The sequence below is a fragment of the Centropristis striata genome, chromosome 5 (genome assembly GCF_030273125.1).
Source record: "Centropristis striata isolate RG_2023a ecotype Rhode Island chromosome 5, C.striata_1.0, whole genome shotgun sequence".
Classification (NCBI taxonomy): Eukaryota; Metazoa; Chordata; class Actinopteri; order Perciformes; family Serranidae; genus Centropristis; species Centropristis striata.
In genome coordinates this window covers 17,828,463-17,847,082 of record NC_081521.1, presented here as the reverse complement: position 1 = coordinate 17,847,082, position 18,620 = coordinate 17,828,463, and the positions used below count along the sequence as shown (strand labels likewise).

The following is an 18,620-nucleotide window of genomic DNA, read 5'->3' as shown; positions in this document are numbered from 1 at the left end:
CACACACACACACACACACAGATGAAATCACCTATAGGTTGGTCACCCTGCCTCTTTGCTTCAGGCTGTGGCGTGGTCAGCATTTATGTGTGTGTGTGTTAATGTGTGTGTACTTGTGCTCCCTACATAGTGAAGACCGGTATACATTTTTAACCAACACAGTGAGGACACTTTGAGAAGTGAGGACATTATGGCCTGTTTGAGGGTTAAGACTAGGTTTAATGGTGAAGGTGACGGTAGGTTGGGGTTTTGGCATTTAGTTGTGATGGTGAGGTGGTTCGGGTGAGGGCCCGGGAATGCATTGTGTCAGTGAAGGGTCCTCACAAAGACTGGAGTGCATGGATGTGTGTGTGGAGTAGTAAATGTGAGGTATGTCATGAATAATGAAGTTAGGTGAATTTAGGTCATGCAGCCAACCGGCAGGGACAAACTGGGAATAGCTCTTTCTCTCCTCGTCTTCACGTGTCTCTTTGTGTGTGTGTGTGTGTTCGGTGTGTGTGTGTGTTCGTGTGTGTGTGTGCACTGAGGGGGAAGTATCCTCTCCGTCCTCTTTGCCTTTGCTTAATCTCTCCATCCACACTTCCCAATTCTTTTTCCTGCAGATCGGAATCTATCAATGAATTAATTTCTCGCTCTGTCGCTCACTATCCGTCCACCTGCACCCCCCCCCCCCGCCCCCCCCCCCCCTCCCCCCTCGATCCCTCGCCTTCACTCTGTGATCCCCCCCCGTCCACCGGAGCCCCTCCCCGCCTCAGGCCTCCCTGTAGACCGCCCCACCTGCACTCGGCCGGCCTCCCCTCCTCCCCTCGGGCCTCCCCGTGGACCGGCTGGTCCACCTGCCCGCCCTCTAAAGCCCCTCAGGTTCTGTGGAACGGCTCAGGACTCTGGAGGAGAGTAAATTAGTACAGTATGTTTAAAGTTAAACGGTACAGAACGGTAATAGGAGCGCCCACAGGGTCTGAACTCTATAATTAGACCTGGAGCATGTATCACACTGTCCATGTTTTCTTTCTCTGTCAACAAAGTGAAACTGAAACCTCAGGTTATGGTTCCCTTCTTGGAAAGCACAAAACACACTTAACATTGTTTTATCAGCTTGATACTTATTGGCTTTTCCTAATTCCACGAGACTTACTTATAAACATTAACATATGATTTCTTTTTCAGCAGTTACGACATAAAATGACACATTATTTCTGTTCTACGTTGTTGTAAAAGGTGTTTAAATACAACAGATGTTCCTTCTTTTTTACGCAGCAAAGCCCCTCTGTTGGATTTCTGTTACCGTAATTTTATTACCATTTCTTCTCCTCTCTGTGTTTGTTATTTATAATAATAACTGATGTGACTCTGTAGGATCACGTACTATGGATTTCTGTCCGTGAAAGTATTTATTTGACCGTGCAGAACCTCTAGAGTGCTGCAGGAATGACAGGGCTTCTGTGGATCCTTAAAAAGTGTCAAATAAGTCTTAAATACGATTGCGACAGGTCTAAAAACTTGATTGAATTATAACGTTAACAATGTTGTTATAAAGTTACATTTATTGTTCTCTCTTTGTCGGAAATTTTGCATTGATCGTACCATCACAAAACCACAACACAAACATGCAACAAAATACTAGCAGCCTGTACAGGCCAGTCAGAAGTGATTGTGTTTTAAAGTTCAGTTCATAACTTGGGTTGCTATGTTGAATGAGTTATTTTACTTTTGATATATTAATACTGAGAAGGGATACAAATGGTCAAAAAGCAGAATATTGCAACAATACACCAAGACCTTTGGAACAGCAGAGAAAAATCCATGCTGTGATTTGGTTTCAGAAACTTCCTGTATTTTGTGCGTTTGTATGTCATCTCTTGTGTTGTGTTGCTGCTGAGAAAGCCCCTTATTGTGAATCTAGTGTCTCAGCCATCCATCCTCTGAATGCTCTAGGTCTAGTTTGTGGTTGTAAAGTTTCATGAGGCTGTGATTATCCTAGAGGTCACAGCAGCTCATTTTATACACTGAGCTCAAGTTTCACTCACTAATATCATCACACATGAAGAACATTGGGCTCATTGAATCCACAAGAGTCTCAGCTTTCCAGTCAGACCCCATTTATGCAGCTCACACACTGTTTAGGGACCCCAGGATGCGCAAATATATATATATATATATATGCAAGAAGTCAAGATAACAGATTTTACTTTACTGAGATGAATTTAAAGTGAATCTTACAGAAATATCTCTATTTTAAGTTTTATTTTGGTCACTTTTTCTGACAGAAACTTTCATAACTGATCTGTTCAAAGAATGTCAAAAAAGTTCAGATTTCATCAATAATGCCTGTTTTTCTATGATACACATATTTTTGTCGACCTTTTAAAGAAAACATACATTTGTTGGGGTTCAGAGGGTTAACGGTTCAGCACTAACGGGATCCTGCACATCACTCATCTCTGCATCCTGGATGGACTCTCTTCTCTAATGGCTCCCTGTCTGATTTAATTCCAGAGGCCGTAATGCGTTATGGACGCTGAAAGTGAACAACTCTGTGTGTAAAGTGTCGCTGTGCTGCAGTGAGATGCAGCTGAGGTCGAGAGTCTCTGAGCTCAGTAACGACACGCCGACACACTCCACACGTCTGTATATTAAGACTTAATTCATTAATGAGCCCCCGCCCCTCCCCCCTCCTTAACTCGCCGCCGCAGCAGGAGGCCCATGAATATTTAAATTAAAGGAAGTCCACATGAATTACAAACCAGAATCAGTGTGTCACCATTAACAGCAGAACTGGAGCATGCTGGGACGTTTCCATCAGCCGTCATTCATTTTCTCTGTCTGTTGTAGTTTCTGTCTGCCGCCGTTACATCTGGAGAACCCCGACTGCTGGTCGTTATCTTTCCTCGTTACTGGCACACACGCACACACACACACACACACACTTCCTGGTGTCCTGCTGTTCTGTTCGGGTCATTTATTTTGTAAATACGCCTGGCAGGTAACAGCAGCCCCGGGCCGGGGGCAGGTGTGTGTGTGGCTGTGTGTGTGTGTGTTTTTTCAGATTTCATTCTCCAGCCGTGTCTTGTTTACCCTCTTAGTGTTACAGGAAGAATAGAACTGAAAAACAAAAACATCTGATTGAGAGTTTTTCTGTAAACATTGTTTTCCTAACTGCTAACTGCCAGAATAAATATAATGGAGGACAGAGAGCAAGTTATAGTCATAGGATTTTCCTTAAATAATATCTATATTAATAATCGTGTGTGATATGTTTTTTCCAACGACATATTATAGGAATGTGTGTGTGTGTGTGTGTGTGTGTGTGTGTAGGACAGTCAAGAGTCATAATTGACAACAACAGCAGACGAGATGCTCGAGGATCTGTCAACAATAGGAGCTGAAATGGGGGTCATGTAGGTTTCCTGTCTATCTGAGTGTGTGTGTGTGTGTGTGTGTGTGTGTGTGTGAGAGAGAGAGAGAGAGAGAGAGAGAGAGATGTGTGCCTGGGACAGGTTGCGTAATTATTGGATGTCGGAGGGGGTCTACATTAGCCAGCTGTCACTCCTTGCCCCTCACCCCATAAGTGTGTGTGTTAGTGTGTCTATGCACTAGTATATGTGTGTGTGTGTGTGTGTGTGTGTGTTTTAAGAGGAGCCTTGGCAGAGGACTCGGGGCAGTTACATCCAGAGATTGATAAGTTATGACACTTCCTGTAACCTCCTCTGCTCTTGTTGTCTGTTCTTATTCTGGACTGGTGTCACTACAGTCTGACACTTTCTACATTTATTAATAATTATTTTCAGCAGCTGCTTTCACTCATATTGACTCAACTCTCTTTGACTTGCTGCTCCCGTCCCGTCTTACTTCCTGCAGCTTATTCCAAATACTGCTTTTCCAAACAACTTTGGAACACTGGACACTTTGCTTCTTGGGGTCCTGAGCGAAACACCTGCCAGGACGTCGTTTTAGCTGTGTGGAGTGTACGCCTAATTGCCTTGGACGTTTTTATGCTTTTTTACATAGTGAAAGAGAGAATGGAAGGGGGAGACGGAGGGGAAGGCATGCAGTGATATGAACTCTACCAGTGAGCCACTAACGCCTTTGTTAACACCAATGCTCAGATATTCAGATACTGTCATGGAAAAAATTATGAGACCACCCTTTTTCTTCAATTTCTTGTTTATTTGAATGCATAATGGTACAACTAAAGGTACATTTGTTTGGACAAATATAATAAATACAACAAATATACCTCATTTAAGAGCTAATATCTAGCCATTTTCCATGGTTTTCTTGATAATGATTTTGGTTATTATCAAGTAAACCAGATTCTGAGATTCAGACTTTATATTAAGTAATGTCTGTTAACATCCATGCACAAAGCTTAAAATAGTTAATAGATTTTAAATATATAACCAAATGTGGCTTCAGCTGGAACACCTGAACACCAGGAGGAAATAAAATGTACTCAAGTACTGAACTTAAGTACAACTTTGAGGTACTTTACTTGAATATTTCCATTTATGTACCTTTATACTTCTACTCCACTACATTTGAGAGGCAAATATTGTATTTTTACTCCACTACATTCAGCTGACAGCTTTAGTTTGCAGTTTAACTAATTATATTGTATACTGTTACATGGTTTCATTTAAAAAAAATTGTAATTTTGCTAAATATTGACCTGAAAAATTGCCAACCACAAAGGTTTATAGATTACAAAAGTTTCAGTTATAAAAAGTGACCAAAACGAAGCTTAAATATTACTGTCAGAATCTCTTTATTCTACATGTGTCATTTATTGCACTAACCAGATCCTGTTAAAAACCTCAGAGACACTGTGAAGACATGATTGATTCTGCTGAGACCAACGGTCACGTGACAAATATTCACTGAAAATCTGTTTACACAGAGCAGAGAGGAGAGGACAGGAGCGGCTGTTTACACAGAGCAGAGAAGAGAGGACAGGAGAGGCTGTTTACACAGAGCAGAGAGGAGAGGACAGGAGAGGCTGGAAACATGACAATACTTCAACATGTAGAATCATTTATCAGAGAAATTCCGCTTGCGTTTTTTCTTTTTTTTTCTGATTTCTGTCATTCTAACTGTGTTATTCTGCACAACAGACATGTTTGAGTCGTTCCCACTTCTAGTCATGATTGTCTTGATTCCATAGAGCTGCAGGATTTATAGATGTATATGGTTTTATATATGGACACAGTGAATCAATTGCAAAAAGAGAGAGAAAAAAAAACTGAAACAGCTCGTTGGGTGTCTGAAAGTGAAAGAATTTCGGTTTGTGTCTAAACCTGCACTTTATCCACCTTTAACAACTCCCTACTTCACTAGAAAAAGCTTTTCAAAAGAACATAATCCAGGCAGAAATCATGTATTCCTGCAGAACCGTGATCAGTGAAGGACATTTGTAAATTTCTACACTCCATCAAGAGCATAAAAGAAACACTTTTCCTGTCTTTGCTTGTTTGTTCTTCAGTGGGACGTCCTTGAATTAATTTAATTCTTGTTTTGATTTCATTAAAGTGTTCCCATAAATGGAGGCGCAGCCTGATTTTCAAGAGCTTTGAAGTGCCAGTCAGTTATTTTTAGCACTTTAGACTGTAAGGTTTTTTATTTTTAAAAGCGCAGAGCGGATTTTGCAAAGGATTTCGCAAGCTTTTCGGTCAGCCCACGGAGGAGCATGTAATCCCTGAAACAAGAGAAAATGACCAAACTTGGAGCTGTGAGGTTTCTGGCCTGTGTGTTAAAGGAACAAAGAGGGGAAAGCCTGATCCATCTGTGTCTGCTTCCCCCCCCCTCCCGCCCTGACACTCCTGCTGTCACGGGTCAGTGTTCAGTCAGCAGCCAGGGACAAAAGAGAAGATGTTGAGATGAATGGAAATGCAGCCGACGTGGCAGAAACACACACACACACACAATCTGTCTTTGTAATGTCATTAGCAGAGAAGATGTTTCCTGCTGCTTTGATCTGATCTTCTGTCTTTATCAGGATGACCTCATGCCTTCCACTTTAACTCACACACACACACACACACACACACACACACACACACACACACACACAGGCGTACATTGTGTAAAATCAGACGAATATTTAGGTTAGTTTGTGTATTTAAAATTCATTTTTAACACCACACACTCGCCCTGGAGTTAATTGTGAATTTTTAATTTGTAGGTCAACATCAAGTCAAACTCCCCCCTGGAGTAAATTAATATTTGTCTCATTCTGGCATGATTTATGTTTGTTGAAATTAATGATGTCTCTTCTCTCTCTCTGTCCTGTGTGCCCTCCCTCCCTCCTCTCTGCCTCCTTTGTTGTCGGGGTCAATCCTCTCCTCCTCTCCCTCCTTCTCCTCCTCCTCCTCCTCTCCCTCCTTCTTCTCCTCCTCAGCCAGCAGTCGGAGCAGCGACCGACCGACACGTTGGACTGTGAAAGAAACACACACACCAAGTTAAACCCCGGTTGTTGACTCGTCTCCTCTCTGGGGAGCTCCCTGAAGTGTGTGTGTCTGGTTGGGTGCATAAGGTGGAAGGAGGGTGTGTGTGTGTGTGTGTGTGTTTTTCTTTATGTGTTGATGAGTGTGTGGGTGTCTTGCGTCACTTTTCATGGGACATTGAGAGATGAGTGTGTCACAGCGTCGGTGGACGGGCTCCCCCGCCCGCCCCCTGGTCCTCCTCCTCCTCCTCCCTCTGTCCTTCCTCTCCTCCACGCCTCCGCTGGCTCAGGGAGCCATCCGGATCCCCGAAAACTGTGAGTACTCCTCCTCCTCCGACGCCAGCATGTCTCACCGTGCTCACCTCTGTATTTCAATTTCACAAGTTGCTTTAACCCTCCTGTGGTCCTTTTTGACCCCAAATAATTTTCATCATTCCATTAATATCGGTTAACTTTCATAGAATTGCTTGACATTTTCAGCATATGTGCCCCTCTTCGTCCTTTATACAAATACATTTAAACTTTCTTCAATAATTTTCACATTTTTAATAATTTTTTTAAACTTGAAAATTAGGCCCTAATTTTGTATGTTTGACTAAAACTGACCAATAATAATGAAACAATATGAAAATTATATGTCAATGTGTTGGTCTTGAGTAGCCTTAAAAAGTGAAAAAATAGTTGTTTAAATATTTTTTTTCTATATGTCCTAAAACCAGTCTAATGTGATGGGGGGCTTTTTGACCACGGGTTTGATTTTTTTTTTTGCTGTCATCTAAAAATGTACAATGTTTTCAAAACATAAGTTTCACTAAAAGTTGACATAACCTACTCTGTGCATTCCCATCAAGAAATTATTATTTCACTATAACTATTGAAAAAAATATTCAGGGTTTATTACTTTTTTTCACTTGAAATGAGGCCTAATTTTTTATATTTGACTAAAATTGACCAATAATAATGAAAAAAATATGAAAATGATATATTAATGTGTTGGTCATGAGTTGCCTAGTGCATAGTCGACGGGAGGACTATCAAGGGTTAAAGGGATCGTTGTGATTTGTTGAAGTGAGGTCTGCACGTTGGAAAACCAGACGATCAGGCAGGAAACAGACGGCAGACAAAATTATTATTATTATTATTATTTTAACCACCTAATCAAAGGCCAACCCTTAAATTTTTTAGCCGTTTATATGTATGATATATTAACAGCACGTCCACCAAGTTTTGTTGCTTCCCATGGTCTGAATCAAACAGAACCAGGTCCAACTCGTGGCAGCAACTCAGTTTACAGTTCACACAGCCAACCTCCAGGCATCTCGAGCTCTTCTTGGGCTTAATCTTGGGCTCGAGTGTCCACAGAAGTTCACCCTCTCTCTCTTTCAGCCCATTCAAAAGTCCTTTTTCTGAATATCCATAAAGATTTCCTTTTGTCTCCATATTGAACAGCATTTCATCGCTGCTGTTATAATTACTCTTTTTTATTTTCTTGTATTTGTTGTCTCTTACAAAAACTAGAGACTCCGACCAAAATCAGCTGATCTGCAGCAGCACAAGAAGCATGTTAATGCATCTACAGGTGCATCTCAATAAATTAGAATATGATGTCCATTTCCAGTAGTTCAAGTCAAATGACCCCAACCAAGTATTGAGTCATATAGATGGACATACTTTTCAGAGGCCATCATTTCCATAATAAACCTACTTTTTAAAATAGGTCTTTTATAATGTCCACATTTTTTGAGACACTGAATTTTAGGTCTTTGTGAAATGTAAGCCATAGTCATTATAATTAGAAGAAATTAAATCAATTAAGAGATGAAATGTTTCATTCTGTGTGTAATGGATCTATGTGTTATTTCCACTTCTTGAATTGAATTACTGACATAAATACACTTTCTATGGAATTCTAATTTATTGAGATGCACCTGTATGTGTAGGAACATTGAAGTCCTACGGTTGAGAAAAAGTAGTGCCAAATTAAGCAGCTGTGGATAGCAACAAAAATCGTTGGACATATGGTTTAAATAGTGTCCACATAAAGGGGTAAAACGTGGGGAACATGCTCATCTGCTGCAGTAACACACTGATTGTAGCTCAGAACGTCATGCAACCTCACCTCAACAAATCCAAACCATCCCTTTAAAGCATTCATGCACTGGTGAATTTCGAGATTTCGCTTTTGACTAGTGAAAGAAAATGTTTATGTTAATACTGATCTTACTTTCTCCTAAACTCACCAAAAGTTAGCATTTAGTGCACCATTTTCATATTTTTAACATCATATTTCACAAAACCTAAAACCCAAAAGTTTTTACGTATTTTATAATTTTTTTTAAACTTGAAAATTAGGCCCCAATTTTGTATGTTTGACTAAAACTGACCAATAATAATGAAAATTATATATCAATGTGTTGGTCTTGAGTAGCCTTAAAAAGTGAAGAAAAAAGTTGTTAATATTTTTTTTCTATAATGTCCTAAAACCACTGTCATGTCATGAGGTCCTTTTTGACCACAGGTTTGATTTTTTAAACTTTTTTTTTGCTGTCATCTAAAAATGTACAATGTTCTCAAAACATAAGTTTCACCAAAAGTTGACATAACCTACTCTGTGCATTGTCATTAAGAAATTATTATTATTACTCACCAAAATTTAGCATTTCGTGCCCCATTTTCATATTTTTAACATCATATTTCACAAAACCTAAAACTCAAAAATGTGTCCTACTGTCAGTAATCAACAGGGGAAGTTCCATTAGGATAGTTATTAGTTAAAATGTATCCCTATTCACCTGCAAAATGTATGGAATTCTTCAAAACATATCTTTAAAACCTCCCTTGTCAATGAGCCAGAAATCTGCACTTCAAACTTTATTCTGAAGGTTTTTACAGAGGGGTTTGTTCAGATATTATCCAGAGACTCATTTAAGTTTCCACCAGGAAGTTCTTCATCATTTTCAGAAAAAAACCTGCAGTTTTGTGGTTCCAGCTTTGAACCAACTTGACCTTGAACCAGATCAGAACCAGCAACTTGTAGGTGAAAAATGGGGAAAAAAAGTATCACCGCCTGACCCTCTTTATGGGCGGTAAAATGACCCCAGAAAATGGCACTGGGACTTAATTTAAACTCTGATTTCTGCATCTGAAACACATTCAGTTTCCCAAATGGTTCCCAGTCCCTGGGGGAAAGTCCCTGCAGATTTATGGAATATTTAATTCCTAAAAACATGGCAAAAAAACAAACAAAAGATATCAAAATTCCCTCTGTAAAAACTTTTTCACTCTAACATGGTTCTAGAATGAAAAACATAGCACATATTTAATAAAAGCCTCATTATATAAATATTTTAACATTTTAGAGAATATGGAATACAAAAACATAGCTGTAGTAATATGAATAAACAACATATACAACTAAATATTTTATTGATTTTTTTTATATTAACATTGTCATATTGGTTAAAAAAATAAATAAATATGTAAAAATAAAAAACAACCTTTTTAATAAAGGAAAAAGAGAAAGAGGAAATGAAAAAAAGAAGTCAAATTTATAATGCTATCTGTTACAATTTGAACCTATAGTCCTATTAATATCCTGAAAGTTAAGCATTTTAGAGAATATGGAATACAAAAACATAATTGAAAAAATATAATAATAATAATAGTAACAATAAGAAATTGAGAAAACAAACAAACATTCCCATTAAACAATATCCTCAAAGTGAGTGAACACAAAAACACAATGTAGTGATCATATATGTTTATGTTACAGCCACGAGTTTAAATTATTTAAAATTTGTTTGTCTGTTCACTTATTACGCCATTATGAAATTAATTTGGATTGCAGACTGCTTTTAAAAGATGCATTCATTAAACCATAAAGATATTTTTCGAGTCAAATCGAAGTGGACTGCCTGAAAAATTCACTGTTTTAATTCCTGTCAGTTAAAGCGCTGAATTGAAAAATGACAGGAAGTGTTCATGTGCTTCTGTTCTTCTTCTTCTTTCACGTCCTCTTCTTGTGTGTTTGCTCTGCTCTTTGTCTCGTGACTGATCTTTAAAATGCACCAAAGAAAAAACTCATCATTTAAACACATTGACTTAAGCACAAACACAAACACACTTATCCAACACAATCAGGTTCACAAAGACCTCCGTCCCCCCGAAGGTGAAGGTCAGAGGTCAGCGGGATCAGCAGCCAAGGTCCCAGAGGAGGAGTCGGTTTCAGCTCGACCTTCAGCTGACGACCTCCTCCTCTTCCTCCTCCTCCTCCTCTGGGCGTGGCAGAGAGAGAGAGGAGTAGGAGGAGATGGGTAGATGAGAAGGAGAGAGGGATGGGAAGAGGATATAAACGACAGAGAGATAGAGATGGATGAAGGAGGACAGGGAAGGTGAAGAGCAGAATGTAGAGGAGAAAGATGGAGGGAGGGAGGGAGAGAAGGGGGGAGAAGGAGGAGACACGGAGGAGAAAGATGTAAATTGATCAGGGACGCCATCGAGTCTGAGTCAGAAAACTGAGAGGAAGACAAATCCTTCAGACGAGTCATTATAACATCGACATAAATGAATAAATCTGCCATCAACATCTGCAGCTTATATGCATGTGTGTGTGTGTGTATGTGTGTGTGTGTGTGTGTTTGTGTGTGTGTGTGTGTGTGTGTGTGTGTGTGAGCATTTTAAAACCTGTCTAAGTGTTTCCTCTCTGCTCTCTTCTCCTTTGCTTTCGTGTGGACAAACAGACAAAGCTCATAACAGTAAGTAATTCTCCTGGTTGTGGCGATGAAGGAGTGTGTGATGCCGTCGGTCCAATCTGTCTCTCTGTCCGCTGATGACTGTTCACTCGTCCCTGCAGCCCTGCAGACACACTCCACTAGTCCATGATCTCGCTCATAGTTCACGGTATAAATTCTGAACTGAGTCACAAGATATGAAGTAGTCTCTGAGCTCTGAACACTTTTTAGATTTTACTCACTGAGTTTCTGACACAAATATCAACATTTTAAGCTTCGTTCTGGTCACTTTTTCTAATGGAAACTTTTGTAACCTATGAACCTTTGTTGTTGGCGACTTTTCAGGTCAATTTTTAACATAACTACACATTTTTAGAAATGAAACCATGTAGCAGTATACAATATAATTAGTTAAAATGCAACTAAAGCCGTCAGCTGAATGTAGTGGAGTAAAAAGTATAATATTTGCCTCTAAAATTTAGTGGAAGACAAGAATGAAGTTACATAAATGGAAATATTCAAGTAAAGTACCTCAAAATTGTACTTAAGTTCAGTACTTGTGTACATTTTATTTCCACCTGGTGTTCAGGTGTTCCGACTGAAGCCACATTTGGTTATATATTGGTTAATGATCACTGATGTCCAGTATCTCAGGACATCAGACACAAACGATGCCAATAAAAGCATATTTACTGCAGCCTGCAGTAGTTAATGAATAACATAAAGCTGTAAATCTGAGCTCAGTCTGTCATTTCTCCGTCTCTTCAAACTGGCAGAGCTCATTATAAGACTGTCAAAAAGTCTAAATAATTCATATAATTTTTTCCTAATTATCTCAATGATGTTTTATGATTACAGTCAAACCCACCGAGCTAAATAAGCAGCTTATAATGGGCTGTGGCCACATCCTGCTCTGAGTGCACTTGAACTCAAGCAAGCTTGCTGAAAGAGTAAAAAAAAAAAAACAGGCAGAAACCGCAGCCAGCCTGCAGTCTGCAGCTTTGTTCTGCAGGTTTTATCTGTCCGTTCTTCTATTATGAAGCTGCAGAATTTTCTACTGCTCAGTTTTTGTTCACTTTAGTTTAAAATGAACGAGAAACAACGTGTTAATCAGGGTGCTTTTAGAGCTGCTGCCAGGCGGATTTTACTATCGTTGCACAGCTGTTTGCAGACTTAATGCTTCAGACATAATGTAACTGTAACTAAGTTCATTTACTCAAGTACAGTTTTGAGGTACTTTACTTAAGTCTTTCCATTTTATGTAACTTTATACTTCTACTTTGCTACATTTGAGAGGTAAATTTTGTACTTTTCGGTCGATTTAACATAAAGTAAAATGCTGCTTACATAAATGCATCAATAATAATCCAATAATATATTTAGAATATAGAAAACATTCTGCATAACAAGTACTTTTACTTTTGATCCTTAAGCACATTTTGATGCTTTTGAACTTTTAAGTAAGTAAGTTTTGAATGCAGTATTACTTCACTATTTACTGTAGTGGAGTAATTTCACAGTGGTATTAGTACTTTTACTGCAGTAAAGGATCTGAATACTTCTTCCACCTCTGGACAATACAGAAGAATTAATCTAATCAACTTCTTCTCTGCAGGAAAGCAGATTTCCCCAAACTACTCCTTTATTTAAAGATGTTCTCCACTAGAGAGCAAGGATTACAAGCATCTATTTGGGCTAAATAAATCATTCATTAAAGCCTCATTAAATTCTAAATGGAATACGCTCAAAAAATGCATGAAGATAAAATAAGATTTTTTTTATTATTCAGGAGAGAGGAGACAATTTTCTGTAGGAATATCACTTCTTTCTGACAGAAGTGACTTATTTTAAACGTGCGTGGTCGACCTATCTGCAGGCAGAGAAATGTTCAGCTGGAACTTTTCACACTGAAATCAGAAGAAGTATTGTTGGATAGGCCTTCACTGTCTGCTCTGTGAGGTGCATTAATGTGCTAGAAGCTCATATTTTTGTATAAGTGAACGCATCATTCTGCAACTAATCAACGATGTGATCCGCTGTTGTGTTGAAGTTTGTTCCCAGATACTTTACTGCAGGAAAAGTACTAATACCACACTGTGAAATGACCTCACTACAGTAAAAGTCCTGCATTCAAAACTTACTGAAGTATCAGCATCAAAATGTACTTAAAGTATCAGAAGTAAAAGTATTTATTATGCAGAATGTCCCAAGTCAGATTAATGCATTTCTGTAATTTATTTGGTAAAGATAAGATCATTTTAACTTAATATACTTTTATGAGGTTTCATTTTAACAAAAAACGTGTAATCCATTTGAATGTTTCATGTTTTTTTATGTTAAATCTCGACCTGTAAAGTATCTAAAGCTGTCAGCTAAATGTAATGGAGTAAAAAGTTCAATATTTACCTCTAAAATGTAGTGAAGTACAAGTATAAAGTTACATAAAATGGAAATACTTGAGTAAAGTACAAGTACCTCAAATTGTACTTAGATGCAGAACTTGAGTAATTGTACTTGGTTACATTCCTCCACTGTGTACAGGAAACCTGATTTGTTTTACTTCACAGAAATATACATCTAAGCTTTAGTAATTAAGAGATTTATGCAGAAAAAAGTTGAAAATAATATTAATCTGTAAAGTTTTTATAGTGTTTTTTTGGGAGTGGACATTTTTCAGCCTTAATGAACTTAAAGCGTATTTTACACAAAGACAAAAACTGCATCAAAATCAATTTTGTTGATGTTTTCTCAATTTGCTTGTTTTTATTATACTTATTTTGCGTGTTTTGCAGCACTGTGAGCTCTCAGGGCCACCGTACTAATGGCCTTAAAGGGTTGTAAATTAAAGTGGACCCAGAGGGTTGAATGAATAAGGCAATATTACTAATTGTTAATTTTTAATTACCTTTATCACAGTTTTACTGACAGATTCTTTAAATTCTTTACCAAAAACAGGAAAGAAAATGTGTTTATGTGATAAGGGAGATGTATTCTTTAAAAACCATTGAATGTAAACTGATAAACTTGTTCAATAACATTTAGTTATAAATCAGTTAAATGAAGACAGCTGGATCATGACATGTGGAGCTGATGGAGGGCTGCAGGGACACAAACGACCTGAACATGGGAGAATGTTTTTTTTTTGTTTTTTGTTTTTTTTTACAACTTTATTTATGAAGGGAGAATGTTTTGTATTCTTGTGTTCACTGCCTCTACTCAGCTGTAATAATGTGTGTGTGTGTGTGTGTGTGTGTGTGTGTGTGTTCAGTGTCACAGCCTCCGATCCTGACCGATATGCCGCATTCGTACACGGCTTTCTCTCACGAGGACATCGATCTGCCCTGTGAGGCGTCCGGGAACCCGACACCCACGTACGTACAGCAGCTACCGTGTGTGTGTGTGTGTGTGTGTGTGTGTGTGTGTGTGTTTACGGTATAATAGACAAACAAGATATATGTGTGTGTGTCTGGATGTTTGTCCACTTCCTCCCTCTGGCCTTTCTGTTGGCATGGCAATAAATGTTCCTATAATAAAATCACAGCAATAATAAAATAATCTCTCCGGCTTTCCATTTCTCCTTGTCCCTGTTCTTCTCTCCCACTCCTCCCTTTCCTCTCTGACCTCATTCTTTTCTCAATTTCAACCGTCACTTTTGTTATTTTTAAGTGATAAAGCTCAGCTGTATTATCTACTCATGTTGTCTAATCCCAGGACAAAGCTCAAAGCTCATTGACTCCCACGGAAAACTTTTAAAACACTGTAGACAACACGGTGTCCTGGAAGCATTTTTTAGATTTAAAATCATGAACCTTCGTGACCTGGAGGAGCTTCATCGCTTAAAGCCGGATAAATAGTTGTTGAGTGCTGTTAGTGGCATGGAAAAAGGCTGTGACATGAAAATTTACAAAGATGCTACAAATCATATTTAAACAAAGAGGTCAGATTCATATATTTGAAAAAAATTGGTCAAAATGTCTCAAACATGTGTCTACCATCAGGCCTGTAATTCACCGGCATTTTAATTCAGTTGAAAATAGTTTTCTTTACCTCTAAATTAAAAAATATTATGGGTTAGCTCGACCATGTCCATAAATTAGTATTATATATATATATATATATATATATATTATATATATATTATATTTTATATATTATGGGACGTTGCAGGTTGTTGAACATTACATACATAGTCAACATGTCACACAGACAACATAAATTAGAGGTGGGGGAAAAAATTGGTACAGCAAAGTATCGCGATATTTTGTGTGGCAATATTATATCGATTCATGGCTGCCAAGTATCGATATCCGACGGCCGTCCATATTTTGGCTTTTTTTTTCGGAGGCAGTAGTGGGTTCACTTTAAGGAATACACTGGAGATACTGGTATCATATGAAACTAGAAGATCTAAGGAATCTATAGGCTGTATTTACATCATATTGTGTCGGGAAGTTGTCGAAATAACGCTGCAAAGTCTGCAAAGGCTTTTTTTTATATTTCATTCAAAAAAATTCAGAGCAGTGAAGGTTAACCTTCTATGGTACACATTATGATGCCAGCTAGGAAAAAATGTTTGGAGTGTTTTTTGTCTTAAAATAGACTAAGTAAACGTAACGGTTTTTGGGTTTGTTGTCCGTAGGCAACATTGTACCATAACAGTGAAAAAGAGAGTTTTTAATTTCATTTAATTTTAACATAATTTATTTAATAAACGTGTAAAAGATTCAGTCGCTTCAACAGGGAGCAATACATAACAATTTAAATTTAAAAACATTATAAAAGGAACTTTTTTAACCGGTGCCTTGTCTGAATGTTGCCTGTAGGCATTGAACCAACAACCCTTTCTTGAACAGTCTAAGTGAATGAAACTATCAAAAATGAAGGTTTACTCACCTATCAGAAGGAATATATTTTTTCGAGATGGAAAAAGGCCACAAAATTACATTTTGAGTGATTTTTTGTCGTGCAAAAGGGCAAAGTTGTTTCCTTTGGAAAAGTCAGAAAAATAGGGTTTCAATATGGCCTCCTGGAGGTCATGTGACAAATTAAAGCCTATACTCTTCCATCTTTTTAAAAAGTATTACATCACTCAAAAACATGCATTGTAGAAATTTGACAGGCCAAAAATGGGTATGTTGCCTGAGAGCAACACCGTACCACAGAGGGTTAATGTTGAGGAAAGTTTGATGTTTGAAATCAGTTCAGTTCAGTTGTGTCTATGAATGTATTTCTATGTTCGATCCTGTGTGGCGTCTGTAGTTGGTGTAACCTCCTCCTCTCTCTGTAGTTTCCGCTGGGTGAAGGACGGCGAGGCGTTCAGCTCGGAGCGTAAAGGAACTGGGACGTTGCGAGCCGAAGAGGAGGAGCCTCTCGAGTCATACGCAGGCTACTACCGATGCTACGCCTCCAACGACCTCGGGACGGCCATGACACAAACCATACAGGTCATCGTGGAGCGTGAGTCACACACACACACACACACACACACACACACACACACACACACACAAACACGGAGTACTGTACTGATCTTCACACATGAATGAAACGTTGTGACAGTACAGTAAGACAGTTGTACAGTAAGACACACACTGCCCTCCACCCGCTCCGTCATTCCACACACACACACACACACACACTGTGATGACTCAGTGAGGTTGATTGGGGCCACCTGTTCTGCTCTCTCATCTCCCGTTACCGTAGCAACCGTTTCCTGGAGCTAGAGCTGTGACGTCACTTGGTGCACGCACGAGGCTGCCGAGCAGCGAGGCGGTGACGGGAAGTCACAGTTCCACCTGACAGAAACAGGGAGGGACTGACAGGTTTAGGGGGACAGGATAGATGTGTGTGTGGGGGGGTGAGGGGGTGATTTTTGTCCTTATCACATCTCTGAACAGTGTCCTCTGACTGTACCGCTGACACACACACACACACACACACACTGACAGCACAGATAAACTGAGAGCAGGAAAATTAAAGAGTGCTTCACAGACTTCTTCTGGGCTGTGACTTCACTTTCACAGCCCTTTTAACAAATAAGAAAGCTAGCCTGAAACACCATCCAAACATAGTGTGGTTGAGCCCAGAGCTGGTAGAAGTAAACATGGAAAATACACTGAAACATTTTTTAAAAATGATTTATTTGCACGCCACGTAAAAACAGGACTTCAAGTATCTCACGTCTTGTTCAGTTGTGAGGCTAGAACGTGAGATAAACAGAAAAAAAAAACTTCAACCAATGGAGAAAAAAAAATCAAGAAAAAACTAAATAAGCAGAAAAAATCAGTTGACAAAAATAATAATAATTATTATTATTATTATAAAAACAATAGTTATCAAAATAAACATAATAATAATAAAAATAATAAGTGACAAAATTTGTAAATAATTTATAAGTCAGGGAAAAACTTAACCTGCTTCCTGGAAAGTGTAGGAAAATTAAACAAATGTCTGGTTCTCAACAAGTTGTTTGAATCATAAAGAGGAAAAACAATATTGTTGTTTTGTCCCAAAAAGGAAAAAAATATATATTTTGTGCCTTTGTTGATTGATGAACTGGAATGAATCAGATTTAGAATCGTTTTTATTGCCAAGTAGGTTTTCACATACAAGGACTTTGCTGTGGTGTGTGAAAATGTAAAAAGAGCAAAAAACATCTTGAAACTTGTTATTGGGGTTCAACATGTCTGTTCTTTAGGAGATGATTGTGAAAGGTCAATGAAAACTCTTTGAACATGTTTAAATCGCAGTAATTTTATACTTGAGTAACTCACACAGTTACAAAGAACAAACAAACTACTAAAATATAAAGGGAAATATTTAGAGGTGACCTCATCTCTTTTTTTTATTATAGTGCAATGGTTTTATTGGTCTGGCCCACTTGGGAACAAAGTGGACTAAAATGAGTTTTCACCCCTGGTGTAGAATAAACAGTTTCTAAATGTAATTCCCCCTACGATTATGAATAATAATTGCTTGCAAAAAGTTACACCTTCCTCCCTTCTGTTATTATGCTGACCACTTCCTTTGATCAACAGTCTTACAGCATCTGTGAAGCAATAAAAACTGTGTACAGTATTTTTTCTTCTCTGCACAGGGAAGAGAATAAAAAAAAGAAAACTGTGGAGTAAGCTCGACGGTAACAAGCTCTGCTGAAATAAGAAACTGTGAGTCACTGCAGGCTCACTGCAGCATCTTACTGCATCATTTACTGAACAGAGCTGTAACAGAAACAAGCTGTAAATGCAACACAAAGTTAGTATGTGAACAACGCAGACGCATGGATAAACAGCAAGTCTATCTCCAGCCTGACCTGGAGCCATAACAAGCAGCTAGTGTAGTATAAATACCCAAAAAATAGCTTAAGAGCAATTTACCAATCAGAAACACAAAAAGTGATGGAAAACTAGTAATTTTAAGGAAACTGGAGGAAAACTGATGTAAATGTAGGC

At 38.5% G+C, this 18,620-nt stretch overlaps 1 protein-coding gene across 2 annotated transcripts in view; it reads left to right on the top strand.

Moving 5' to 3' along the window:
- Nucleotides 1-18,620, top strand: part of LOC131971468 (neural cell adhesion molecule L1.1-like) — a 59,788-nt gene that overhangs the window by 16,012 nt on the left and 25,156 nt on the right. Inside the window, exons 2-4 of one of the 2 annotated variants that reach the window (XM_059332946.1) lie at nt 6,395-6,754; nt 14,438-14,540; nt 16,457-16,626. In XM_059332946.1, coding sequence (XP_059188929.1) covers nt 6,625-6,754; nt 14,438-14,540; nt 16,457-16,626 — 403 coding nt within the window. In that variant the 5' untranslated portion in view covers nt 6,395-6,624. Of the gene's footprint in view, nt 1-6,394; nt 6,755-11,153; nt 11,194-14,437; nt 14,541-16,456; nt 16,627-18,620 lie in introns of those variants that run through there. The other variant, XM_059332947.1, reaches the window with a different exon arrangement.